Source organism: Diceros bicornis, chromosome 18 (genome assembly GCF_020826845.1).
Source record: "Diceros bicornis minor isolate mBicDic1 chromosome 18, mDicBic1.mat.cur, whole genome shotgun sequence".
Classification (NCBI taxonomy): Eukaryota; Metazoa; Chordata; class Mammalia; order Perissodactyla; family Rhinocerotidae; genus Diceros; species Diceros bicornis.
The window spans coordinates 55169851-55197362 of NC_080757.1; the positions used below are offsets into that span (position 1 = coordinate 55169851).

At 49.3% G+C, this 27512-nt stretch overlaps 2 protein-coding genes across 4 annotated transcripts; one reads left to right on the forward strand and one right to left on the reverse strand.

Moving 5' to 3' along the window:
- The first annotated feature begins 3831 nt into the window (after positions 1-3831).
- LOC131417716 (uncharacterized) lies at positions 3832-11714 on the forward strand. 3 transcript variants are annotated; one of them, XM_058561517.1, is made up of 3 exons: positions 3832-5331; positions 8572-8743; positions 11258-11714. In XM_058561517.1, exons 1-3 carry the CDS (start codon positions 5256-5258, stop codon positions 11634-11636), a joined length of 627 nt encoding a protein of 208 aa, XP_058417500.1. In that variant the 5' UTR covers positions 3832-5255; the 3' UTR covers positions 11637-11714. The 3 variants fall into 3 exon arrangements, with proteins under 3 accessions (XP_058417500.1, XP_058417499.1, XP_058417501.1); XM_058561516.1 differs by having other exon boundaries at positions 5155-5331; positions 8569-8743; XM_058561518.1 differs by having other exon boundaries at positions 5174-5331; positions 8569-8743; positions 10946-11714.
- A 4525-nt stretch (positions 11715-16239) lies between these two features.
- Positions 16240-27173, reverse strand: CD300E (CD300e molecule). Its single transcript, XM_058562059.1, has 5 exons — positions 27134-27173; positions 20966-21313; positions 18365-18475; positions 17397-17519; positions 16240-16256 (listed from the first exon to the last, which is right to left on the reverse strand). The coding sequence occupies exons 1-5, from the start codon at positions 27171-27173 to the stop codon at positions 16240-16242; spliced, it is 639 nt and encodes a 212-aa protein (XP_058418042.1).
- Between the last annotated feature and the right edge of the window lie 339 nt (positions 27174-27512).

The following is a 27512-nucleotide window of genomic DNA, read 5'->3' on the forward strand; positions in this document are numbered from 1 at the left end:
GAGGGAGGCATTGCAAAATGCACTATATTTTACCTGCCATTTACTTTGAGGGTACGCCCAATATGCCTCAGATCAGTGGATCTCGGAAACTTCCGACACGGGAGGTCCTGAATCTGGATAGGGTTTATCTACCAGATAAACACATCCAGTTGGTTGTCTCTTTTTGTCATCAAGTCCTATTAACATGATATCATCAACATAGTGGACTAACTATCTTCTGAGCAATGTCCAGATGATCCAGGTGCCTTAGGACTATACTGTGACAGAGAAGAAGAGAATTGACACAGTCCTGGGACATGACTACAAAAGTATACCATTGTCCATACTAAGTGAACGCAAACTGCCTCTGTTCCTGCTTTCTGATGGGCATTGAAAAGGATACATTTGCCAGGACGGTAGTCACACACAACACACCAGGTTGTGTTCACCTGCTCTAGCAAAGTTATCACTATCGGCACAGCAGCTGCAGTTTGGCTACACTTTGGGTAAGCTTTCACTAGCCCATTGTCACTGGTGAATTACAGGCAATATGCTGGAACCACCACCCTGTGTCCTTAAAGTATTGGAGGGTGGCGCTCATCTCTGGTATTTCTCAGTGAATGTGATGTTGTGTTTGATTTACTCTCTTGGTCACAGCAGAGGGGCAATTCAGGGCTTCAACTTGAGCCTCCCCGATATGATCACTTACCTCATGAGCCAAAAAATCAATAGAAGGATTGTGCCAACTGCTAGACGTATCTACTTCTGTTATGTTTCCAGAAACCAAGAAAATGACCAGCGAGGCACCTCTCTGGCATCTAGGATCTTGATCTCCTCTCTTGTTCTGCTAGTTGTCTTTGCTGATCCCTGCAGGTGGGCGCCATTCAGAACTTGCTACCTGGCTCGCTAATTATGCTCCCCTTCCCTCAGACAGTAAGTGCTTCCACCTGCCCTCTGCTGTTCTGGAATTCTAGCACCCCCACTGATCCAGTGGAGGTTAGATATGTCATGGCCTCGCCTACCATGAACCCAGCACAGAGAAGACAGCCACTACAGAGCCTCTGGACAATGCTCGTGTGCCCCTCACTGGCATATTTCTTATTTTCCTTGTAAATGGAGTGTCCTCCAGGATTTCCCAAGGATAATATACATTTGGTAGGTTTTCAGGTCAAATATAATAGTTCTATTTTAGCCTGCTAAATTCTTTGAGCCTTTGACCCCTTCTTCCACACTCTGCCATGGCCGTTCTGGCGTCTTTTCTTCATTTAATGTGGGACTTCATTGCTTCCAAGCTTCTAAGCACCACTCCAGCTGCGCACTAGTACCAGTCTCCCAGGCTTGCAGGTGTATCGAGTGTCCCTCTATTGTGTGTCTGAGTGCCCCTATGTTGAGAAACTCTTCCTAATTCAGCATTATGTGCCACCACCCTGAACCAGTACCTCAAGGTCCATCCCAGGCACGCTCTTCTGGTTCCTGCCTGTACATATCAGCTTCCTCTCCCCTTTGTAGCCCAGCATATCCCCAGGTGGGCCGTGCTGACCTGAACCTCAGTTATTGGTCTGGTGGTCAGGAGGGGAAATGAGGGCAGATTCCTGAAGTAGATCCTCAGGGGATGAGCAGTGTCCTGTGAGGTCTGCTTCCTTTGAGATTTCTGCATAGTCTTCATGGGGAGTCACTATCTCCTAATAAGTGGATGAGCGACTTCTGCAGACCTAGAGGGTCCAGGGAAATGGAGGGGATCAAGGGTTCAAGAACATGGGCAGATGTGCCATCCCAAGTCTCAGGGGCTCACTTTTCCCTATCAGGAAACACTGGTCCTAAAACACCTGCTGAGGCTGAGAATTTAACCCCTGCTGAAGTTTCACTTCTCTTAAAATGAGGTCCTGGTCCTACATCACAATTGTTCCTCTTGATAAAGGATGAGGGTCTCTTTAAATGCTCCTAAGGAGGATATACAGATGTTCACCAAAGGCATGGGCTAAAATGTTCATAGCAACACTATTAATAATAGCCCAAAACTTGAAGCTAGTCAAATGCCCATCAACAGCAGAATGGATAAATTTGTTATATTCACACAAAGAAATATTATATCATAATCAGAATAAACAAATTACAAATACAACTACATTGTAACAACGTTGATGGATCTCACAAACGCAATGGTGGTCAAAGGAAGCCAGACAGGAAAGAGTGTACACTGTGTGATTCATTTGTACAAAGTTGCAGAACCAACAAAATGAATTTAGGCTGTTAGCCTGAAGTCAGGAGGGTGGTGACTTCATGGGCAGTGACTGGAAGGAAGATGTGACACCATGGCTTTGTAGACAGCGGCTGGAAGGAAACATGAGAGGGTCTTCTAGGGGATGGTAATGTTTGTGTCTTAACCTGGGTCCCGGTTGCATGAGTGTGTTTCATTTGTGCAAATTTATTGAACTGTGCACTTTTGATATGTGCACACTCCGTGTGAATTTTACAAGCCAATAAAAAGTTTTAAAATTTTACCATGAAAATCTTTCCAAGCCTTTGCATGTATGTTCACTTAATTCTTTAAATAGCTGCCTAATGTCCCATTGGGTGGCTTCACCGTAATTAACTGCTCCTGTGTTGATGGCCACTGAGCCTGTTTCCATCCTCTTGCTCTTGTAAATCTACGCTGCAGGCTTCCAGCTCCAGGTAAGATGAAGTCAACACACTCCACGGATCTCTCCCACTCACTGCAAGCAAGAACCCAAACAGAACGCGTGGATCCACTGTTGGAGGATTCTGCACAGTGAATGGTGGCAGGAAAACTAGGGAAGGAAAACAGAATGAGCAGGACCAATCCAGCCGTGACTTTTCCGGGTTTGTTTCCTTCTATATTCCCCTTGCCTGGGCGCAAATCCTGCAGCCCATATCCTGACTGCACACTTAGCAGGGATTGGAAGAGCTCAGGAGGAGCAGAAAGAGGGAGCCCTAAAGGAAAAGGGGGGATTCGTGGTGTTTTCTTGGTGTGTGTTTGTTTCCTTTCCCTCCCCCCCATCCCCAGCAAGCCTCAGTACAGAAGCTGCAATTCCGTCTGCAGCAGCTGGGGGCCCACACCTGGAACTCTGAGGAGGAGGAGGAACTGTGGTCTGAAGACATGGGGGAAATACTGTTGCATTTTCTCTCTCTTCTCCAGTGCTTGGCCCTGGAGGCTGACTCAGCCTATCAGGGTGGGAAAAGCCCCAGCTTTCCAGCCAAAGGACTGGGAAGCGGGGTAGACAGCTCTTAAAGCTGAGAGAGGGTGTTGGGAAGATCAAGAAGGGGAAGCAGCTCAAGAAAGGGACCTAGAACTCCCAGGATCACCCCCCAGCTGTGCATGCCGGCTCAGACCTTGAAGAGAAGACCCAAGACTTGGAGAACTTGGGGAAGACCACTGCGCGGTTCACAGACTGGCCACTGGGTGGCGCACAGGGGCCAGATACGAATGCATCTCAAAGGCTCAGAAAGCTGAACTAGGGTCCAACCACGGTACACAGAAGCCAGATCAGCGCTTGAAGTCTTAACCTCCCCAGCTTGACTGCCCGCCGTTAAAGAAACAAATTCATAGTTAAGGACCTTTTGAGGGAGGTGGTGGAATTGTTTGTATGTTTGTGGCGGTGATTCCATGAAGTGATGTGTATGTTAAAACCCACAGAACTGCACACCCCAACAAAATGAATTTCACTATATGTCAGATTTGAAAAAATAATAAAAACAACAAGAAAAGCTTTTCAAACTGTGCACTGTAAATGTGTGCAGTTTATTTTATCCCAATTACACTTCAATAAAACTGTGAAGAAAGGAAGGGAGGGAGGGGGGTTAGGAGGAGGCCAGCATTCCCTGCAGTCCTGCCCTGACCCCTGCTAAGTTCTTGGCCGCAGGCAGAAGCCCCAGGCTCACTGGGGCACCCCAGCCCAGAAGGCGCAGCCCTCAAATGTAAGGATAAACAGAGGCTGCTCAGTCTCTTTCTCCTTCCCCACGCCCTCCCTGACTGGCCCACCACACCCTCTCCTGCTCCTACCGCTAAAGCCCTTTCAACTCCACCTCCAAGCCCCCTACCCCTGCAAAGCCCCCTGAGGGTGGCAGGTGTCAGGAAGAAGACTCGTTGAGCTTCATCTTAGAAAGGCTAGTCTGGCAGGGGCGGGCAGGACGGGGACGCTCTGGGCCCATGGACCCCAGTTGTTGTGACAGATGATTTGAGGAGTGGGGATGACAAGGACTTTCACTTCGAGCATGTCTGAGCTGCTAACAGGGTAGATATTTCTACAAGAGGGCCAATAGGAATTGGCAATGAAAGCCAAGAACTGAGCCGAGAGGTGGGGGTGACAGGAGGTATGCGTGTGACAGTCCTGTGTGTGGAGGTGATGCTAGAGAGTGGGGCAGGGATGCTCCCTGAGAGAATAACAGCAAGGACAGATTCCAGGAGATGCTAGGGGTGAGGGGCTGAGAGTAAGGAGAGAGATTCAGCAGAGGAGAGAAAGAAGAGGGAGAGGGAACGGGGGACAGAGGAGGGAGGGGCACATCTGAAGGAAGAGGGAAGAGGTTGGGAAGCCACTTAGGAGGTCACTGGAAGAAGCAGTTTGAGTGCAATGAGGTGGCCATCAGCCCATAGCTGGGAAACTACGCAAAGAGACGGGAGAGGAAGCATCTCGGGCAAAATGAGGCTGACGGGAAAAGGCCACTTCTCCTTCTTATAATCTCCCCGTGGCAACCTCTGCTTCAGAGTGACTCAAGACCTCCGAGGAGGGCGTCCCGAGGGAGGGGCAGCAGGTCAGGCTCAGGGAGGGAGGGTGGCCCAGGGCAGGAATGGTGGTCTGAGATGCACTGTGGTGGGGCTGCCTGGAAGGAGGTTTAGGGTGGGGCTGTGTCTCCAGGGATCCTGGGTGTGAGCCCTGAGGGCTGCATTCCAGAGTGCAGATCCGGGGGCTCCATCCTTCCCTTGGACCCGTGGCCTGGAGCTCCTCTCTCTCGGCCCGCTGCACTTCATGCCCTGTTTTGCTGGCAGCCACCTTCTCAGCTCCTCACACACCTGCAATTGAAGATCTGGCCAGGCCTAGATGCTTTGCTTCCCCAAAATCATTGAAGACGCATCTTCACACCAGTCATACACTCCCAAGAGATGATGCTGCTTTTCCCCTAATTAACGAAATTAGGAAATAACTGAAAAAAAAATTAAGGGAAGTAGACGAGAGAAACTAAAACATAACAATTTAGACAAATAGAAGGCAGTTTGCCTCTGGTCTCAGTCCAAGGCCCTGGATGGCAGCTGGCATCCGATGATCACAGGGAGGGAACCCAGACAAGGCAGGACCATGTGGCTGCTCCCGGCTCTGCTCCTCCTCATCGTCCCAGGTGAGTGGGGCTGGGGCTTCGGGAACTGGAGCCTGCAGGACTGGAGCAGGACACGGAGAGGGTCTGTCCTAGGGGGAAATGGCAGGGCCTAGTCATTCATCCCTGCACTTATTCATTAAAAAAAAGATTAAAAATTTTGTTATCTGACAGGTACTAAGTTAGGTGTTGGGGAAAGAAAGGATACTAGATATCTAGGGTACTGTTTCTCAATCTTGGCAGTTAGATCAACAGATAGATGACAGATGGGTGGATGCACACATATATACACATATATACACACATACATAAATACATGATTATCTGAGGAGCTTTTAAAGAGCACAGATGCTCAGGCTCCAGCTCAGACTCACTCAGTCATGGCAGAGCTCAGGGATCCGGATCCCTTAAAAGCCTCCACATCTGGTCTTGACTGGCAGCCAGAGCTGAGACTCTCTCTTCCAAAGAGCTCAGAGTTCAGGGAGGAAGACAGCAGCAAAACCGGAGTGCAACAGGCTCTCTGGCATGTTGCTCAACTCCACACTTCTGCCTGCCTAAGCCTCTGCCCTGGACGAGCCAAAGACCAGACTGTTGTCCAGTATAGTAAGTGCAACAACAAGACGGGGACCAGGTGGTCTGGCAGCACCGGGGAGAGGCTGAGTTGGCAGCAGAATCAGAGAACCCTTAGAAGAGATGATATTTGAGCCAAGCCTTGAGGAACAAGTCATAAGGGCTTGATTCCTTTAAGCAGAGAAGAGAGAACATCCTAGGCAGAGGGAAGAGTTTGTACAGAGTTATGGAGACACAAAAGAGCATGGTTTTTAGGTTTAAAAAAAAATTCTGTGTGTTCTGTGTATGAGAGTGTGTGACTGTGTGTGCATGAGTGTGTGTGTTCGGTTCCATGTAACTTCAACACACGCGTAGATTCAGAGGGTGAGCGTGGGTGCAGAATCTTAGGGAGTGGCAGTGGGAGGAGGCCAATACGTCTACCTCACCAGCTCTGAGGTTCAGAAATAAACCTGTGGCTGCAGTGTGGACTACAGGATGGTGGGGAAGGAGGTGTTGCCTGAGGGCAAGGGAGGGAAGAACTTCCAAAACAAGGGGGGTGGTTGATGGTCAGTAGGATGGAGAGTGAGCAGAGGCCACTGTATGGGCAGTTAGGAGCCCAAAGGGGAACTTTGCAAGTGAGGTGACAGTAAAAGAATCACTGCAGAGGACTGAGGAACAGGCAGGATGCAGGGTTTTGAGAACCCTAGGGCAGAGGGCAGAGGCTCCCGGTCAACCCCCAAAGAGGTGCCGCAAGCCCTGAGCAGTGCCCAGGCCAGCCCTGGACTCAAGGAAGGAGGAGACGGATGTTGGGTTTCTGTTTTCCAGGCTGTTTCTCCATCAGTGGTCCAGCGGCAGTGAGCGGCCCAAAAGGGGGTTTGGTGACCGTTCAGTGTCGCTATGATCCAGGGTGGGAGACCTACAAGAAGTGGTGGGGCCATGGAAAGGCCTGGCGTTCCTACCAGATCCTCCCTCGTTAAACCAAGGGGTCAGAGCAAGAGGTGAAGAAGGGCCAAGTGTGTCCATCCAGGATGATCACAGATGGCGCACGTTCACTGTGACCATGGAGGACCTCGGGAGCAATGGTGCAGATGCCTACTGGTGTGGGATTGAGAGAACCGGAACTGACCTGGGGGTCCGAGTGCAAGTGATGGTTGATGCAGGTAGGAACTACTCCCGCCTGTACTCTGAGGCCCTGGTCCTGACCCGCAGAGGATTCAGAACTTTTCTTCTCTCTGCCTCGAGGGCTGGAGACAAGTCTTGCCTGAAACTCACGTGTGCACTTGCTTGCGTGTCTCTGTGTGGACGAGCGCATGTGTATATGCATGTGCGGGAGCATGCACCAAGAGTCTGGGAAGACTGAGAGCGCGAGCCTCGGCATATTCGCACGTCTCCATCTATTGTCCTCGGAGGGAGCAGGGAAAGACAGACTCGGCTTGGACAGGCTTGTCCAGGGAAGGCAGGTCCTCTTTTCCAGGTCATTTGGGCATCACCTCTACCCTCAGAGCAGCCGCAGCCTGACCGGGGCCTTATCCAGTGTGCAGGGAAGGTTGGGTGCTAGAAAGACATGATCCTGATTGTCTCAGCTCCGGGGCAAGCAACCCTGGCCCTCTCTCTCTTCCTCTCCCTCCTCTGTCAACTTAAGGGCAAAGGAGAGGGTGAGAGATTCTGAACTCCATTCTGGAAGAAGGGAAGGCAGGATCCACCATATTGCAGGGGACACCCACGGAGCTCCTCTGGCTGCCTCCCAGCCTCGAGGGGGAACGTGGGCTCAGCTGCACCTGCCCCAGAGGCACTTGGACCTTCCCGGAGACAGAGGCCTAGAAAGAGAGCAGGCTCTAGCTCCCAGCCCACAGCTCCACATCTAGATCCCTCAGTCTTGTCTCTACTTTGGACACCAGGGAAACTACCCTCCCTGTCCCCCACTAATACACAAACACACACGCACACACACACACACGAGGTGGGTAATATATCTGTTATCCATGAGCCCATTTATAAAGCAGAGAAAAGTCTTTTCAAACTTGGTGTATGCAAATACGGTGTGCATATGTGTGCAGTGGGGAGGTCTGCGGGTTTTACAGTGTTCCAGAAATTAGTTGAAGAAGACAATCAAGGTGGGTGGATGTGTGGAAGAGTGGAGGAGTTGGCTCCAGGAGATTTGGAGGCTGGGACCCTCCAAGCCAGACAAGTCTTCACTGGGCAGGCATGGGGAAATGAGGAAGCCAATGGGAGGCAGGAAGGACTCCAGGGGAAAGCAGAGGCTGCTGGCGCTCGGCCCAGCTGCAGGAGAGAGAGGAATCCCGGAGCAGCCAGCTCCGTGGGTCACACTGCGTCAGGGCAGGTGGCACAGAGCCTGCTTCAGCCAAGGCTCAGACTCAGAAAAGAGCCAGTTGAAAACTCTAAGGAGTGGGAACACAGTTCTTATGTGCTCAGCTGTGCCAAGCAGGACTCTGAAATTAAACTGAATATTTGTAAACTGCCTACATAGCTTGCCACCCAAAATCCTTCACATGGTGGTAAAATGGTGTTTCTCTGTAAATGAAGTAATGTTATGTCTTGAATAAGAAACCAAAAAGATGTGAGAGAAGACCAATGTGGCTGACTGGTGGCACTAAGACAGAAAAGTTCTTAATCCATGGGGTATGGTATGGAGAAGGCCACAGGGAGCCACCTGGGTCCCCCTCAGAACCATGCTCTGCTCTGTGCGTTTAGCAGCATATTCAACAATGCCACCCATGCTGCTGACAACAGACAGGACTGAACCTGTGACGACAGACACCATCGAACCTGTGACCACAGACACACCGGCCAGTCTGGCTTCCTCGTCTCCAACTACCCAGAGCGTCAACAGCAGCCAACCCTTGGCTCTGACCAGCCCCCTCAGCAGGTGAGCAGAGCTGGCCCCCGCAGGCTCTTCCTACTGCTGCTTGTGGCTGCTCCCCTCGGGGCGCTCTGTCAGGGACCCCCGTGGGGACCCTCTGATGTTTCCTGTGCGAGAAAGAAACAGCCAAGTCTGGCCTGGGCCTCTCCCTCCCCCTCTATGCCTCTGAGTACTTAAAGAGCTACTCACTCCCTACGAGGAACCTAATCAAACAAAGTTCCTCAGCTGGGCTGCAGGAAAGAAGGTTCTGGTCTCCCTCCGAACTGCCACCCCACTCCCAAGAAGCACAAGGAGGTGTAGCAGGGTCAGCCTCAAGTGTGCCGCAAGGGAAGCGCTCTGTGTGAGTTTCCTGTGGCTGCTGTAACAAATGACCACAAACTCGGTGGCTTAAAACAACACAATTTTATTATCTTATAGTTCTGCAGATCAGAAGTCTGAAATGAGTCTCACTGCAAAATCAAGGTGTTGGCAGGGCTGAGTTCCCTCTGGAGGCTCTAGAGAAGAATCTATTCTCTCACCTTTTCTAGCTTCTAGAGGCCGCCCACATTCCTTGGCTTGCAGCCCCTTCCATCTCCAAAGCCAGCAATGGCCGGTTGAGTCTTTCTCACATTGCATCGTACTAATACTGACTCTCCTATGTCCATCTTTCACTTATAAAGACCCCAGTGATTACCTCGGGCCCTCCCAGATCACCCAGGACAATCTCCTATCTCAAAATCAGCTGATTAGCAACCTTAAGTCCATCTGCAGCCTTAGTTGCCCTTTGCCATGTAACATAACACAGTCACAGGTCCTGGGGGTTAGGACATCTTTGAGGGTCATTATTCTGCTTATGACAGTCACGGGCAGGTACATGTTTCATGGCTGCAGCTGTCCTCTCCCCCACGTGCTAGGGAAATGCTGAGAGGGAGCGGGAAGCTGGGATTCCTGCTTTCTCACAGGGAAACGTGGGAGAGAGGTACAGACATCAACCTGAAGCCCACCCCCTCCAGAAGCATCCAAAGAGCAATCAGTAAGCTCTTGCACCAAAGAGAAAACACCCTGCCCCAGTCTCACCCCGTCACAGCCCGGTGCCCTCAGGCTCCCCCAAAGTCCAGGGTCAAGGTCCATTCTCTCTCGGGGTCATGCCTCTCAGAACAGCCCTCCATCGGCTCTCTTCCCTGCTCCAGTCCAACTCCCTTCCTTTGTCAAGGTCCTATTCCTTGGAGCCTGGCCCCTGCTGGACAGTTTGTTCAATGATGAGTCTGAATGAAGCTGTTTGGAGGGCAGTTGTTCTGCTGAGTTGAGAGCGCAGAACGCGGGACTTTTAGCAAGACTGGAGAAGCACAAGAGGAAACTTGGCGGGGAGAGAGAGATGGGGTGCAGCGCCCCACAGGGAGTGGAACTTGTGAAAAGAACACAGTGGCTGAAGGATAATTTTAGACTGTGCAACGCAGCATGCCCTTTCTCTCTCATGAGACCTGTTAGTGAAATCAACATGACTCATCTGCTCAGGCAGGCTGAGCGAGAGGACAAGGGTGGCCTGTGTCCGCATGGGGCGGGAAGGGGTGGTCCTTGCACTGCTTGTAGGGGAGGGAATGAGGCAGAAGGTGAGGGGGCATCAAATTCTCATGCACTGATAGGAACTACCAAGGGACGTATGTAACCGAGGGCCCAGTAGTCTAGCTAGACCAAGCGCCAATTATAAGGGACATTTGAGATAGAGCATCTCGTATGTGCTATCAGATGAGGGTCAGAGCCGGGAAAGGCCCCTCCCAGGAGAACTCAGCAGGTAAATAGCCAGGTTGACGGGGCTAGAGGGACCTTCCTCTGCCTCAAGGAGGTAATATTAGATCTGAGCTTGAAAGAAGGGTGGAATGTACAAAGGGAGACACAGGTGAGAGAACGGCAGAAGCAGAATCAAAAAACAGGAAAGGGCAGACCTTTAAGCTCGGCTGGAGCGCAGATGAGTTGAAGAGGATTATGGGACACCAGCCAAAGCGGGGATGGAGACAGAGAGCAAAGGTGCTGGGCCCCAGGCTGAGCCTGTAGGGGGGCCCCTGAAGGCTTTGCCTTTGGGCATCTGACTGTGCCCCTCGGAGGGGGTTTCCTGGCTAGGGACCCAGGCTTGCCTGTCACACAGGTCTTGGCTCAAGGAGGCAGGGAGAGGAGGGGCCTGGGGCTGCCCTGAAGAGACAGCTCACTCCTGTCCCCATGTTCCCTGTGCAGGGCCCTGCTCTGCAACATCCACTTTGTGCTCCTGACCTTCATGAAGGTGCCCCTGCTTGGGATCCTGCTGTGTACTGTGATGTGGTTGAGCAGGAGTCAGGGGTCTCCAAGGGGAAATAATGCCAGTGTGAGCAGGAGAACCGCAGCCCCCACACCATCGACACCCTCACACCGGAGGAGCAGAACCTCCGGACCTCTCATCAGGGAAAGTGCAGTGATGGCAGCTCCAAGAGACAAGGGTCCCCGCTGAGGTGAGGACTCCCCTCGTCCTGGCCTCGGGAAGAGAACCGGCTCCCTCCCTGCTCTGCACAGCTCCAGGACCCTGGCCTCCATGGCAGGAGCTGAGGGAGGAAAGGAGATGGCGTTCCCCTTCCACGCGGGGTCCTCGGAGGCACCTGTAGTCTCAGCTGTGTGGATCCTCCCAATGCCTCCTTTCCTTGTGACTCTAGAGCGGCTCTGCCAAAGAGAATTGACTATTACATGGTCCAGGATTCCAGCCAATAACGGGTTTCAAAATTCCAGACCAACCAGTAAGTATAAAACCCGAATTAAACCAAAAAGCCTCAGAGTGTGTCTACCCGGGCACAGACCACCCCCCCACCATGGGCTGGGTGTACAGATGTCTGCTGAATCCACCTTCTGTTGCGTCAGTACTTCCTGGAGGAAGAATCCCCTGAACGTACATGATTGAAGACAGGATTGGGCCATCGCCCAGCTCACATCCTATCTCTTTCTGTTCGTTTCCTATTAAAATCTATGGATCTCCTGTGCTCTTGTGAGATTATTTTATTGAGACACTATTCCCATTTTTTACATATGAGAGGATGACCTATACATTCTACAGGGTGTGAAGTGACTCTAAGTCAAATCCTAGAGTTAGAAAGCATCTAGTAATTGTGAGTTGGGAGACTATAGCGGGGAGGGGCCTGGAGGATATCTTTTTACCCCCTCAGAGAGGTCGCGACTAGGACCTCCCATATGTAGATACAAACTTTAATTGACGGTTAGAGTGAAAAGCATGGGGACTTTTTAGGATGATTTTTTTAAAGGTTATTTTCTGTATTTTAAAAAAGTAAGTGTATTGAGGTATATATGTGTGTGTGTAGGTATATATATATCTCATATATATATATATACACCTCATATATATATTATATATATACACGCCTCAGATATATATACACCTCAAAAATTATAAAGTCTTCACATGGCTACGTGTACAGTTTAATGAGTTTTTTTAGGTGTAAACACCTGAGTTATTATCATCTCAATAAAGATCTTAATAGAGGTGGTGGATATATGACTATAGATTTGTCAGAACTCATTGAAGTTACTCTTTTCCTCTCTGTACTTAATAAGTGTTTTGTGGGGAAGTGCTTTGAAACCATGTTAATATCTATGTGTCCCTGTGACCTCCAAGGACAGCGGACTCACTGAGGGGTCAACAGACCAAGGAAGGAGCTGCAGGGTTCCTTCTGGCCTGGCCTTGGAAGTCATACAGGGTCACTTTCGTCATGCTCTCTCCATGCATTCCAACAGGGGCGAACATTGGTTCTTGGAGGGTGAAAAAATTTTACTCTTTTTATATACAAAACACAGATAAATAAATATCTGTGTTTTTATATACAAAACACAGATAAATAAACATATGCACACACACACATCTACATACATAGGTATACGTAACATAAAATATATACAGTATATCTTTGTTATTAAGATTTTATGGGATGGGGTGATTTTTAGAAAAATAAGCCATCTAAACAGATTCCTTAGGAGGATGATAATGGCAAAACATTGAGAGACACTGCTCTAGTCTACTGGTTGAAGCAGTCACAGCCGCCCCTAGACACGAGGGGAGGGGACATAAACCCAACACTTCATAGGAGGGGTGTCAAGGAATTTGCAGCCATGTTTTAAAACTGCCACATGCAAGTCTTACTCTTCATATCACATATAAGAACAGGGAGACCTGAAGGGCTGTGGCCCCTGGTCCCCAGTCACAAGGCCAGGTAGCAGAGTTGGATCTGCCCCTGAGCCAGCGTGGGGCCAGCCCACACATCGTCCCCACAGGTCCATCTGTGCACTTGAGAAGGTCAGTTCTCAAGCCTGCTGAGGGCACCAGATGGCCCCAGCCATAAATACTAGACTGACACAACCCTGCTCTGCGATTTCTCAGAGGTGCTCTGCTTTGCTCAGAGGCCACAGACTGCATCCATGATTTGCATGGACTTGCAGACATGTTTTGTTTTTTGATCACAATATTTTTTAAATAGAATTTGTTGCCTATATGTAAACACGAGGAATTTCACTCTGACTTCTCTTTTGAAAGTGGGAATGCCTGAAAACAGTGGGCCCACAATGCCACATGCTCCACATGACTGTCAGAGAGTTTAAAACCTTCCAGGAGCTCCCTGAGGCCTCTAGCACCATTAAAACACTCACATTAGAAAAGGAGAAATAAAACTGTCCCTCTTTGCCGGTGACATGATTATCTATGTATAAAATCCCAAGGAATCTACAAAAAAACCTACTAGAACTAATAAATGAGTTCAACAAAGTCACAGGATACAAGATCGAAACACACACACACACAGACAATCATATTTCTATGTACTAGCAACGAGCACGTGGAAACCAAAATGAAAAACACAATACTATTCACAATTGCTTCCAAAAAAAGAAGAAATACCCGGGTATAAATCTAACAGAACATGTGCAGCATCTGTATGTTAAGAATTATAAAATGCTGATGATGTAAGTCAAAGAATATTTAAATAAATTGAGAGATGTACCACATTTGTGGATTGGAAGACTCAACATAGTAAAGATGTCCATTTTCCCAATATTGATCTATAAGTTTAACACAATTCCTATCAAAATTCCAGCAAGATTTTTTTGTAGCTTACTCTAAAATTTATAAGAAAAGGAAGAGGAACTAGAATACCTAAAAAAATTTTTTAAAGAATAAATAAGGAGGGTTTACTCTACCTGATGTTAAGACTTACTTATATAGCTATAGTAATCAAGACAGAGTGATATTAGAGGAGGGATAGACACGCAGATCAATGGAAGAAAATACAGAATCCCAAACCCGCGGTTCCTAACTGTGGGGGTCGCCAAAGACTCTGTCCTTGGTTCTGAACTCTTCCCTTTAAGATTTTGACTCTCCCTGGGCTCTAGTTAACCTCTCCATATCTCTTCCAACACAGATATGCCCAATTGATTTTTGACAAAGAAGCAAGTGCAACTAAATGGAGGAACAATATTCTTTTTAGCAAATGGTTCTGAGACAATTGGACAACCACAGGTGGAAAAAAACACATTAATCTGTAGCATAAAAAAATAATTCAAAATAGATCACGGTCTATGAATTTAAATGTAAAACATAAAAACTAAAAAAATTTTAGAAGAAAACATGGAAATAAATACTAGGGATCTAGGGCTATGTGAAAAGTTTTCAAACATGATGCCAAAAGCACAATCTCCAAAAAAAATTAACAAATTGTACTTCATCAAAATTGAAAACTTCTGCAGTATGAAAGACCTTGTGGGGATGATGAAAAGACTGTGAGAAACTATTTGAAAACCACATATCCAACAAAGAACTAGCATCTAGAATATATAAAGAAGTCTCAAATCTCAGTAGTATAAAAAATTGTTTTCAATTAGAAAATAGGCAAAAGACATGAACAAGCTTTTCACCAAAGAAGATGTACAGGTGGCAAATAAGCATTGCAATTGTTAGTCTATATCTCAATTCTCCCTTTTTTGGAGTAGGGAGTCTGCATTGTTTAAACTCTTATCTTAATTGCCCAGAACAATGCACCATTGACACACAAAAAGTTTGTTGGATTAATGAGTAAATAAAAGAAAAAAGAAAGGAAAAATGGAAGGAAGGAAGGAAGGGGAATCTGCTGTCCCTTTCTCCTGCATCTGCTCTCTCCTCATCCTCACCATCTGGTTACTCTTTCTTTACTCTTCTTATCTGGTTTCTGCTCCCACTGCTCTGTTGACGTGCTCTCCTAAACTTAACCAGTGACATTGTGAGTGGTAAGTTCAACGGCCACTTCTCATTCCTGATCCACCTCTACCTTTCTGGCTCTGCTCTCTCCCCTTCATGGCCCTTGGCTTCTCACCTTCTACCTGTTTGCTCCTTCACCAGCACCTTGTTCATTGTCTCTTCCCTCTACCCTTGCTCCCTAACTATAGGGGCTCCAAAGACTCTGTCCTTGGTTCTGAACTCTTCCTTTGAAGATTTCACCTCTCCGTGGGCTCCAGTTAACCTCCGTACATCTCCAGCATCAGTACTCTGCTGTCCCACGTCTCCAGCTTCCTACTAGACCTCTCTGCCTGGCCATCCCAGTCACACTGAGAAAACTAAGCTCTGCATCACCCAAGTCTGCTCCTGACTTTCCTATTTCTGTCAATGATGCTCCATTCTTCTGGTCTTCCAGGCTTGAGACCTCCAGACTCCCAGAATCTTCCTTTCAGACCATCCTGCACATCTGCTAGATAAGCCTTCCTAAAACACATCCATGATCCCATTTTGATCTGCTCAAACCCATCCAAATGTCTCCAATCAAAGTTTAAGTAAGAGTTGGGTCCTAAGCCTCCACAATACACCTCCACCTTAGTTCTCCTAGGTCAGCTCCATCTGCATTGCCACAAAAAAGAAAATTTCACTCTGTTGGAATCTTGGACACACCTCCACCATGAGAAATTGTATGTGAACACCACATTCCATTTGATGATAGATCCTCTATGAATGACAATTATGATGATTATTTCCTGTCTCTCTGCCTTCACTTATGCTGTTCTTCTAACTATGTCTCCACACTCCCTGCTCCCCCTCACCCACGCTCAGCTGAAATCCTACACCTCCTTTAACATCATTCTCAAATTTCATCTCCTTTCCCAATCTCACAGGTTTCCCTCATGAAACATCTTGCCTATGGCTCTCCTGTTGCACTTACCAATACTGCCTAAACTATACTGACTTGTGAGCTTATCTTTTTTATAAAGTGCTTCATAATTTCCTCTCTTGCCCATCATTATGTTTCCTATATCCCCCTATGTATGTTTTATTAATATGATTAATATGTGCCCCATTAATTAGAATTTCTCCTTCAGCTGAGTCCTGGGCCAGCCCCAGCTCTCCTTGAGATACCATGGATGACCCGGCCCTTGTGGGAGCCACATCAGGGCTCAGGTTCCAAGCTTGGCAGCCCTGCCTGAGGACTCAGCACTTAGAGGAGCTCTCAAAGTGCTTTCTGGAAACTGCCATCACTAGCTCAGGGCAGGCTTGGGCCTGGCAGAGAGGAGAGGGCTGGTCTAGACGCAGGGAGTTGAGTGGAGATGGTGACGCTGATTGCGACAGACTGTGCAACTTCTGCCTGCAGACTTCAGGGAGGGAGCAATTGACAAGCATTCAAAAACCAACTGAGCCCTTTATTGGACTTGAGGTGCCAAGTGGTGGCTGTGGTATCGTGCCATGCCAGTGTGGTGAAGTATCTCCTCACCTCTGTGTCCTGAACCTTGTCTTTGGAAAACTGTGTCTGCATCTTCCATGGAAAGTCAACAGGTGGCCTCAGACAGACTTCTCTTAAAGTAGATAAAGCTGGGCTCCCCATCAGATCTCTGCACAAGAGACCTCCAGATTGGGGAATTCCAGAGTGATATTAGGGGTACTCACTGCCTCCTGATCCCACTACTGCTCCAACTAGCCCCAGAACTTTAACTTGAAGCTGCTCAACCATGGCTGGCCCAGGAAGAGATGCATTGAGCCCAGCCCCACACTCTCTGGTCACAGGGATACAAGGGGGATTGAAGATCAGTGAGACCCAAGAGGCATTGGAAGAGAGGAAGGAACCCTGAGCATGCAGGACCGTGGGCAGTTGCATGAGCAAGCTCTGTCAGGACCAAACTCCCCTGGGATTGTCCCAGAGGAGGGGATAGAGCCCTGTGAGCCCAAAGACTAAAGCTGTGAGGGGTGTGTGCTCAGGGAGCCTCCTGTCTGCAGGAAGGAGGTGGTTACTGCCCCGGAGGACCCTGAGCTGAGGAGTTTTTGTGCCAGGGAGAAGAGTAAAGGGCCAGGCTTCTGAGCATGCAACTTCCAGAGAATTCTTGGCCTTGGGAGCTGGGCATGAGGACAAGGAGCCAGGGGATCTGGGGAGGAGAAAGGAGGACCCCAAGAAGGGGCCTGGGAGACTCATCCGTCCTCCACCTGAGGACTCAGAGAGTGTCCTCTGAGACCCAGAACTCTCCATTGAGGCACAGGAACAACACCCCCAGAAGACCCGAGTCCCTCCAGAATCCAGGCACTGCAGCCCCCCTGCCCTGGAGTCCAGAGTCTGAAGGTCTCTCTTGTCCAGTCTGAAGGGCTGTCCTCCTAGAGACAGCCTTCCTGGGGCCAGTGCACTGCATGGTCTATTCCCCTGGTCAGGCTGACTCTGTCTCCCTCTAGGGCCCCTCTGAGGTCTGTTCACCCAGAGGACAGCAGTGAGCATGCTCAGGAACAGGGGCAGCTTCAGGAAGACCAGGAGTAGAAAGTGGACGTTGCTGGGCTGGGACCTGTGGGGGACATGGTGATAGGAAATGAGCTGCCTCCTTGGGGGACTCTTCATTTCCCACCCCTCCCTGTGCCCTGACTCCAGAGCCCAAATAACTCAGTGTCAAACCCAGAACAGACACAGGTCAGGGCAGCCACTCTGGGGCCCCTGTCACCTCCCCTCCCTTGGTCAAGAACTGCCCTTGGGACTCTCGTGAAGGAGAGGCGATGGAGCGAAGAGAGAAGAGGGATCCAGGCAGTGCTCCTTTCCAGAAACATGCTCCCAAGCTCACCCTCTATGCCCCTTTCCCCTCACACAGTTCCCCCTTTATCAACTGGCTTCTTGAAACCCCATCCTCACCCACACTTTAAAGCCCTGCCCCTCATTCCCTTCCCTTCAGGGTCTGGCAGCAGCATCACAGCCCTTTCTGGGTATCTTTGGAAGCCAGCCCATCTCCTCACAGACCCACGAGTAGCTCCTGGGTGCAGGATCTCTGGTAGAGCAAAGACCTTTGGAAGCGAGCCCTGGTTAGGAACCACAGAACCAGGACTCCAAATCCAGAACCAGATGAGGAAGGAGAGGGGAGGGCTGGGAATGGGAGGAGGGGCTGCATGTCCATCTGAAACCAGCCTTTGCCTGTGTCCTTGAAGCTGCCCCACGGAGGAGAGTGTTCACAGAACAAGTGATATTTTCCACTCAGAAACCCCATGCAGCCCTGGAGAACGTGAAGGTCAGGACCATAGTTGGAGGAAAACCCAGCAGACAGTGAGGTAAAAAGATCGTGGTGTATTGTCAGCCCCAACCTCAGAGTCCCATAAGGCTGCTGCCCCCCTCATCCTCCATGGTCTCCAGGTCTTGGGTCCTCAGCCTGAGCTGTGGGTCAGCACCTTCCTGGTGCTAAGGTTCTGCCCGGTGTTCACCACTGGAAGGGTGGCAGGTGCCACTGGACATCTGGTCGTCCCTGTGGTTGTACCTGGTGCTGGAGATAAAAATCATACATGAGGAGCTGCTCTCTCCCCAGCCGCACACTGAGCATGTGTTTGGATCTGATGTCACACACAATCATCTGCTCACAGAAGGGACTCAAGAGATACTCTGCTCTGAAGCTAGACCCAGGCCACCTCCTGGATGGAGCAAGCCCCTCCGGGACCAAATGAGACTTTTCCAGAACTGGCCATAAGAGTCATCTCTAATAAGTGGCAGGTGTTTCTTCCATCCCAATTCTGACTCTCCTTGGGGTGAGAGCAGGGGGTCTCTCAAGGGCTTCGCCACCCTGATGAGGAGCCCTAGAGGGAGGAGGGGCAGGGAGGAGTCTGGAGAAGATGGTTCTGCCTGTGGCCCAGAAGCCTCATAGAGACTGTGAGAGGGGGCTCAGAGACCTTTCAGATGGAGACTACTTAAGGCTACTTTCACCCATCACTGGGGAGGGAATAGGTTGTCACCCAGCTCTTCCCAAAGACCTCAGGTGTCCAGACTGTTGACATAATCTATATTCCCCACCCCCACTCTACCAACCTCATGATCTCCCCAAAAAGCAATTGCCCCAGAGGATCAGCCCTTCCCAGAGCACCCAACACAGGCTCTGCTTCACCCAACAGCAGGCTTTGACGTCCTTGCTGTTGGGGATTAGTTGATAGATGTGGCACCATCTCCACCCTTATGGAAAGGTAGATACACCTAAACAGATTGACTCACTTCAATAGAAAGTGGGCACTGGGGTGGAACTCCACCAGGTACAGCAGGAGCACAAAGGAGGAAGTGTACCTCACCCACCTTTCAGGCAAGCAGGAAGGAGAGAAATGAGAAATGGTGGCACCTAGAGGAAGGTGCAGTTATTTTTAGGACATGAGAGACATGAGCATGTTTATAGGCTGAAGTGAAGAGCAGTGGTGAGGAAGAGGCTGAGGACAAGAGAGAGTGAGCATAATTGATGGAGGAAGGATTGGATGAGCAAAGAGAGAACTTGGCTCAAGTGGATGGGAGGCAAGGAGCCACAGGGTGAGAAGCCATCCTCAGGATGATTGCTCTTGAACAGAAGAAGGGAAAGCTTATCCTCAACCTAAAAGGGAAAGAGGGAATAATGAGTTAGGCTGCACCGAAGTTTGTAGGTGGAGAAGGAAAGAAAATGAATGAGTTTACATCTGATGTCCCATGTGCTCTTGGAAGGTAGAAGAATGGGAGGGTAATATCAGAAACCATGAACTTCTATTGACACCCATAGGCGCCATCTGTGACATTTTTCCAGCAGGACTGGAGCAGATAGATGCTAGGAAGGGTGACCAACTTGCCCTAGTTTGCCTAGGACTTTTCAGTTCTAGTATTGAAAGCCCTATGTCTCAAAAACTCTCTCAATCCTGGGCAAACTCTGATGGTTGGTCACTCTAATTTTAGGATGGATCCAAGGATGAGGGTTTGGAAAGGGAAATAGTGGGAATAGTGTATGGGAGCTGAGGGTACTGGTAAGAGACGAAAAAACAGCCTATCATGAGAGTTGGCACTGGCTTAGGAAGGAAGTGAGGTCAGGGAAGGTGTGAGGTAGGCAATAAATTGGGAGAAAGTGGAGAGAAGGATCAAAGGACTGGAGATCTTGGTGAGGTTGAGAATAGGAATGGTGGGGCTGAGGGTTTCCAGGCTGACACATGGAAAGTTGTCAGAAAATAGAATGTTTGAGTGTAGGGTTCTGGACATGGAGTAGTTGGGAGTGACAACAAGATTTGCGATGTTGCCATGGAGCAGAATTCTGAAAGAGAGTGGAAATGCAGGCCACTAAACCTGGAACCTGAGACAAGAATATTTGACAAGTTATCCATTAAAATCTCCCAAGACGATGACAGAGGTTGGGGTGGAGAAGCTGCCAGGTTCCCACCGAATGTTGAAGAGTACCCTAGAAGCCAATGGAGAGGAGAGGTAGAGGGCGTGTGGCCATGTGACACTAATTTTTTAAAAAGCAGGCGGGAAAGTAATAGGTTGGAAGTTGTGATGGGGAGCTGGGAGAACGTGGACGTGGCTTCACGGCCCTATTTCATATGGGGAGTAGGAGAAAGAGCAGCATCCACTCAAGAAGCCGACCTCTTGGAACAAGAGGAGTGAGGCCAGTTTCAGGACAACGTGGTAGACGGAATGTTCTATGAGCAAGCTGAAGATGTTATGTATGAAGAGTTTATTTCCTTTGGTACAGATTTCCAAAAGGCATGGTGGAAATAGCTGTGGCTCAGCATGGAGGGGCCTCCCAGGCAATAGAGGGAGGCACTGGTGCTATGAGAGTGAGAATGCCTTGAGCTCTGCCCTCCGACCCAGCCCCAGGCTAAAGGATCAGCCACTACTATCCCTGCCCACATCATAGACTCTTCCCAACACCACTGACACTGGGGACAAGACAAGACCCAGAGACGCTCTTCCGTATAGCACCCATCCTTGTCCCCATGTCATATCCCATAAGCTCTGCTGCGGGGGTGAGGAGAGCTCTTACCTGGGGAAACAGACACCTTAACTTGGACTGATGGGTCACGTGACCACGCGTCCAGGATCCATACTGTCTGAATTCCACACCAGTAGGATCCAGCATCATCTGCATTGAGGTTCTCCATGGTCACTGTGAAGGTGAGCTTATCAGCGCGGTCTCTGATGGACACACGACCATTCCTCTCATCTTTCTCTTCTCCTTTGGTCTCCACAATTATGTCACATGTTGTGTCGTACTGTCCTCGGCACCAGTATTTGTTATACGCCTTGTACCTCTCCTCATACTGACACTGCACACTCAGAGAGTTCCCCATGGTGCCTGTCACACAGCTGGGGCCCATCAGGGACAAACAGCCTGGAAAACACAAGCCACATCCCAGGAGTCCGTCCTGATGGGCCTCATCAGGAGCTGTCTGCCTGAAGCCCAGGGGGAAAGTCCCCAGGGAGGCATGGATGGTTCTGAGCTCGGGGATGGGGACCTGGAGGGACATCTAAGCTTAGGACCTAAGTCAGAGGGTCTGGAGACTGCAGTCGGCAGGATGAGTAGAGACCTGTGCTCCGTGAGCCCTGAAACACTGAATAACCACACAGGGACTCCACCCCTTGGGGACAATGAGAGTTGGACCAAAGCCAGAGGTGAGAGCAGACAGAGCTGGCTGTCTTGCCCTGTCCTTAGCCCTGCAGCCTCTGCCAGGCGTGAAATTTGGTCATGTGTGAAAACACTTCCTCTTGGAGCGAAGCCTCTGCACTCTGGGTTTTCTGCAACTCAAACTTGTTCTTTAAGAGGACCACTTGTTTACTCTGCTCTCCATGTGTCCTCAAGGGAGGAAAAATAAATCTCTGGTCCTCATCTTAACTACTCTCTAGGGAGGGTCAACATATTGCTGGGAAGAAGGGCTGGTTCCCAAAGGAGGCCTTGATAGGCTTCTTTTTTTGTGTGTGAGGAAGATCAGCCCTGAGCTAACATCCATGCTAATCCGCTTCTTTTTGCTGAGGAAGACCGGCTCTGAGCTAACATCTACTGCCAATCCTCCTCCTTTTTTCCCCCAAAGCCCCAGTAGACAGTTGTACGTCATAGCTGCACATCCTTCTAGTTGCTGTATGTGGGAGGCCTCCTCAGCATGGCTGGAGAAGCAGTGCATCGGTGCGCGCCCGGGATCCGAACCCGGGCCGCCAGTATTGGAGCGCGCGCTCTTAACCGCTAAGCCATGGGGCCGGCCCCCTGATAGGCTTCTTGACACAAGTTTGGGGCACAAGCTGACCCACCCCCATCATAGTCCCCAGGGCCTGGTTGTCAACTGACACCATGTGTTCAGGAGAGAAAGGGGTTGCATGAGATCATGGTCTCTATAGCCGAGTGGGATGGTTTTGGACCAGGGGGAACGTGGGGGTGAGGATTGGAAGGCAAAGGTAAGAAGCTGATGTGCAAGGAGGGAGAAGGAGGGAGAAAGGCTGCAGTGGGGGGAAGTCCCTGTATGCTGTGATGTGACTCAGCAGAGCCCCCCAACTCTTGAGCAAATGTTCAAAAACTAACGAAATGTTTGGCTTGAGCTTGAGTGTATGTGTGTGTGTGAACATGCCTGCGTGTGTGTACGTGTGTGTGAAAACAGTGAAGGGGCTGAGCTTGCAGTGGCCACAGAAGCATGGGCCCTGGGAATTAGCAGAAATGGTGGAGGAGCCCTGGGCATTTGCAGGCTGCACAACTGGCTGGGATCTGAACTAATTATATTCAGATTCGAGGCGCATGCCAGGTGAAGGAGCCCTAACTTCTGGCTTTCGCTCATGTCTCTGCCTTCCTCCCACCATCTGCCCTTTCCTGCCCTCTCTGTCCTTGGCTCTATCTGTCATACACCTGGCTGCATTCTGCTCTCCCTGTTCTTGTGTCCACGTGTGGGGCGACCATGCGCTGCTTCCTCACCCACCAACCATGCTTGGCCCCAGAACTTTTTACTGTCGCTGCCCAAGCCCCTGGCCTCTCCAAACTCCCCGGCACCCGTCAGCCTCAGCCCAACCCCTGCCCACGTGCTGCCTGTGTTCTCTCTTGACCGCAGGAAAGTGACTCTGGACCCTGCAGACTCTGAGCTCTCCCCATTTCTCCTGCTGATCTAATTCATGGGAGGACCCTTCCCACCCTGGACACCTCACTTTGGGGAACCTTCCCTTTTCCAATACCTAGCCCACACCTCTGTTTTCCCCCAGGACGTGTCTCTCCACTGCTGCCCTCCACCCAAGGTCAAAGAGCTGGTCTCACCTCCTCCCTTCAACTTGCCCCAACCCCCTCCTAGAGGTGGTGCATTCTCAACAGTGCCTCCTTCCAGGTCCTGGACAGAGCTCAGAAGTGCATTTCCCCACGGTGGGAATTTATCAGGGTGAAGAGTACATGTCACAGCCAGGAGCCTGGGGAGCGGAGCCCAAGGCCTCTCATGCAGCTTCAGGAGCGAGTCCTTCTTGGGGAGCTTGGAGCCCTTCCCTCCGAGCTCGGAGCCAGCCCCTTCAGAGCTGAGCGCACCCTAGAATTCCTGCCCCTCCAATCAAGGAGATTCCAGCAGCAGATGAGCAGTCAGACTGAAGAGAAACTTCCAGGTTCCTTCCAGCCTGGAGAGTCTACAATTCTATAAAATAAGTCAATATACAGAAGAGCTGGTCTGGCCTTCTGTCCCTGCTGGCTGGAACCCACCCTCCTACCCTGCACTCCACTGCTTACACACTGGGCTCCTTTAAGCAAGCAGGTAGAGCGCTCTCTCTCTCACTCTCTCTCTCTCACTCTCCCTCTCTCTCTCACTCTCATACATGCATGCACTCACGTGCGCACACACACACACACACACTCACCTCAGCCGGGCAGCTCCCACCCCCACCCGGCAGCAGCTCCCTGACATGAAATCTTGAGTTCCTGAAAGACTCCCTCACTCCCTTCTTCCTCTTTCCTGCTCCTTTTCCTCCACGATGCCCACTGCTCGCATCCCTGGTGCCCCTGGGCTTTGGTGCCCTTGCAGGCTGAGTGAAAGGATGTACCAGCTCTATTTTGCAGAATGCACAGTGTGGAAACTTGGGCCACGGCATCAAGGACACAGGGACTAGGAGGGTGCGCCCCTCCACCCCGACACACACACACACACACACACACACACACTGTGTTCAGAGGAGGTTGGCGAGAATGAAAGGTTCATCACCCAGAGTCATTGTGAAGAAGGTGCCTCAGTCATGGAGGCAGCTAGGTGTAGGGAGCCCTGACTGGGGTCAGAAGATCTGGAGTCTAAGCACGGCTCTGCCTTTTGCTGGCCGTGTGACCTTGGGCGTCAGTGTCTGGAAAATGAGGATCACAGCCTGACCCGCTGCTCCCCAAGCTGGAGGCATTCATTACTTGAGATCATGACTTAAATTTCAGGGCTAGGACAGGAAGTGTGCCTAAGCGCATTTATAAAGCCAACAAAGCCACCTCCAAAACTGAGGAAAATTAAGGCAACTTGCAGAAAGGAGTATCTGGATTGAGAAACCTAAAGAAAAAGGTGGAGACGCGGGGATGTGGCTCCTTAAATCACAGATTAATTTAGATTGGGGGCTTATAGTTCCTTAGCCCAACTTTCTATCCAGTGCACAAGTATGGCAAAAGCAAATATTCATGCAAAATGTTGACTAATGACCCCAGGTTACTGGTGTTTGAAAGAGGAAGCAAGATTGGATGGGGAAGGAGCAGGTAGATATAAGCTGTTGGTAGCATTCTAGTTCTTGAGTTGGCCAGTGGGTTCACAGATATTTGTTAAATTACGTATAATTAAAATACAAGAGGGCCTTGCAGGGACCAATGAGGAGAAAGCATCATTACCACGGCCAATCTAATCCTGCTCACCTGAAGTGAAGAAAAAGAAGTTCTACTAATTCCGAAAGAGGACTCTCTGTCCTGCTAGAATGTTGCCTGAATGCAAGGGCAACAGGTCTTAATGAAATCTGGCATTTTTCTGGAAACTATTTGTGGGATTATATAAATGCGTGTGTGCATTTCCTTTTTTTAATAAAAGTGCTTGCTGGTTGCTTGAAGTTCCTGGGAGCTAGGGAATGTAGGAGAGCAATCAGTTCAGAATGGAAATACCGGATGATGTAGCGGAGTCATCAGCAGAAAGCACCGTGCACAGTTTTGTGAATATTCCCAGCTTAGCTTTATTCTGGACATCCCCAAGCCCAGTGGAAAGAGCTCTGGGGAGGAAGCAGATCTGGATTTCATTTTAAGTCCTTCTGCTTAGTTGATATATTGTGGGCTAATCTCTTCCCCATCTTACCTGTAAAATGGGGAGAATGCTATCTGCCTTGCCTCAGTCACAAAGTTGCTCAAAGGGTTAAATTGTGTCATAGATTTGAAAGTGTTTGTAGGTTGTAAAATGCATAGTAAATAAGAGTTCTATTTCTGCTCATTTTATATTGGAATTCACTTCCTTCCTCTTTGCCCTTCTTCTCCTTGCTCTGAAATTGTCCTTACCATCTCTCTTTACGTCCGTTTCTCATTCCCCATTCTCAGGCTAGCAATATAACCCTCTTGGGTGCCCTCCATAAATTTAAAGCGGTCACATTTTTCCAAACAGCATATGTAACCCTGCATGGGTGTGGTGGGTGGAGGAGAATGCTGGGAAAGATAGGAGGGACCTGAGCCAGGAGCTGGGATGAAAAAGGAAAAACAAAATTTAAGTCTTTACAAGTGACTTCCAAGTTTTAATCGGGACCTGTGAGGAACCCCAGCTGCAAAGATACCCTGGATGCAAAGGTGAACCTGTGAGGTTGAAGAGGTCAGCCAGTTCCATATGAAGGGATGGGAAGAGGTGTCCATCTTCCATTTAACCGCACCCAGGCTACGACATTTAGATAATTTTATCAGATTTAAGCAAGCAGATTGAAACAAGCAGTGATGTGCTGGTAAACCAACTCTCTGGGCAAAGTGAGAGAGAAGCCCTGATTTGCAGTGTTTGCTAATTTGCATGTAAATACCCTCACATGACTGACTTCGAGCTAACAACGCGCTCTCGCTAGACGTGTGGTTGGGAAAACACGGGCAAGCTGGCTCCAGCCACCACCGCTTCGGGTGCCCACTTCATTAGTTAAGATGATTCACAAAATGTCCATTATCCTCATCATCATCATCATTTAAGACACTTCAAGCACCTCCCATGTGTAATGAGATGCATCTCTTTTGGTTGTCTTTCTGAGTCTAAGATCGTGATTACGAGGGCCTTAGGAAACCTTGAAGATCTTCCAGTCCACTCTCATTTTACCAATAAGAAAACTATGTTTTGGTCAGTATCACGCAGCTGGTTTTCTTCCTTTAAATCTCTGCCTTTTTCATCCACTTGTCTGCAAGAGTCTGTCTTTATGTTGGGCAGGTTCTATGTTTTGTGAGGGAATCCAACATAAAAATTATTCTATAAACATGAAGCATACCCTCTAATTTTTATCCTAAACTTCCTCCCTACAGAAAAATGTGCTCTCATACATTTTGAATGTCTTTTTTAAGAGTTTCTCTTCAGAAAGTCCAACCTTTGAGGGACAATTTTATTTGCTTACCTCCACCACACCCTGTTCCAGGAGAGATTTAAGGTGGATGCCGAGGCTGGCATTTTAGACCCTTCATTAATTCCTTTTAACAAACCTTTCCAACCCCTTTATACTAAGCTCTGGCAAAACAGAACTATTGCTAATTCCTGAATTTTCCATGATCTTTCATATCGCCACACTTTTGCATAAGCTATTCTCATTGTCCACTCAGCCAACTCATTCATCCTTCAAGACCAACTTCCAGCGAAGCCTCAGCAAAACTTGCACCCTTCCAGGAGCGGAATTAGTGGCCCCTGTTGTGCAGTCTCATCAGCATGTGAATGAATCTCTTGTATAGCAAGTTCTATGCTGTATTATAATTGCTTGACTCCCTCATTCAACCACAAGTCCCTGAGTGCAGGAGTTGCTCTAAATTACAGCACCCAGAACAGTTCTGGCACACAGTTGGTGCTCAATAAGTGTATGTAGGGTCTGTGGATAAATCTTCGAAGGATTTACAGATGGATGAACAGATGTGTCCTTCCCATTTCTGCTGACACTTCACCTCTGGCTTGAATCCAGGACAGACCTTCCACCTGCCCCTTCTGTCCTGCCCCCTGCAATACCAGGTTCCCAAAGCCCCAGCCCAACTCACCTGGGATGCAGAGAAGGAGCATGGCTGGGAGCAGCCACATGGTCCTGTCCCTGGCTGGTGTCCTCAGCTAATCCAGGTCCTAGCTGGAATCCAAGTGCTTGCCACAGAGCCTAGGTCATCCACCTTCTACTTGTTCAAGTGTTCTCTGTGTGTCTATCTCATCTACTTCCTTTTTAACCTCTTAGCTACTTCCTATTTTGAAGCATTACATAGCAAAAAGGGAAGAGTAGAACAGATACTTCAGAGACTGGACTAAGAGCCTTGAGGGAAATCAGCTGATTTTTCTTCCATTTAATGACAATATAACGTTTGGGTCACACCTTGAGCCTTCACAAAAGTCAATCCCAAGGTATGAAACCTCCAACAGAGAAGACCCTTG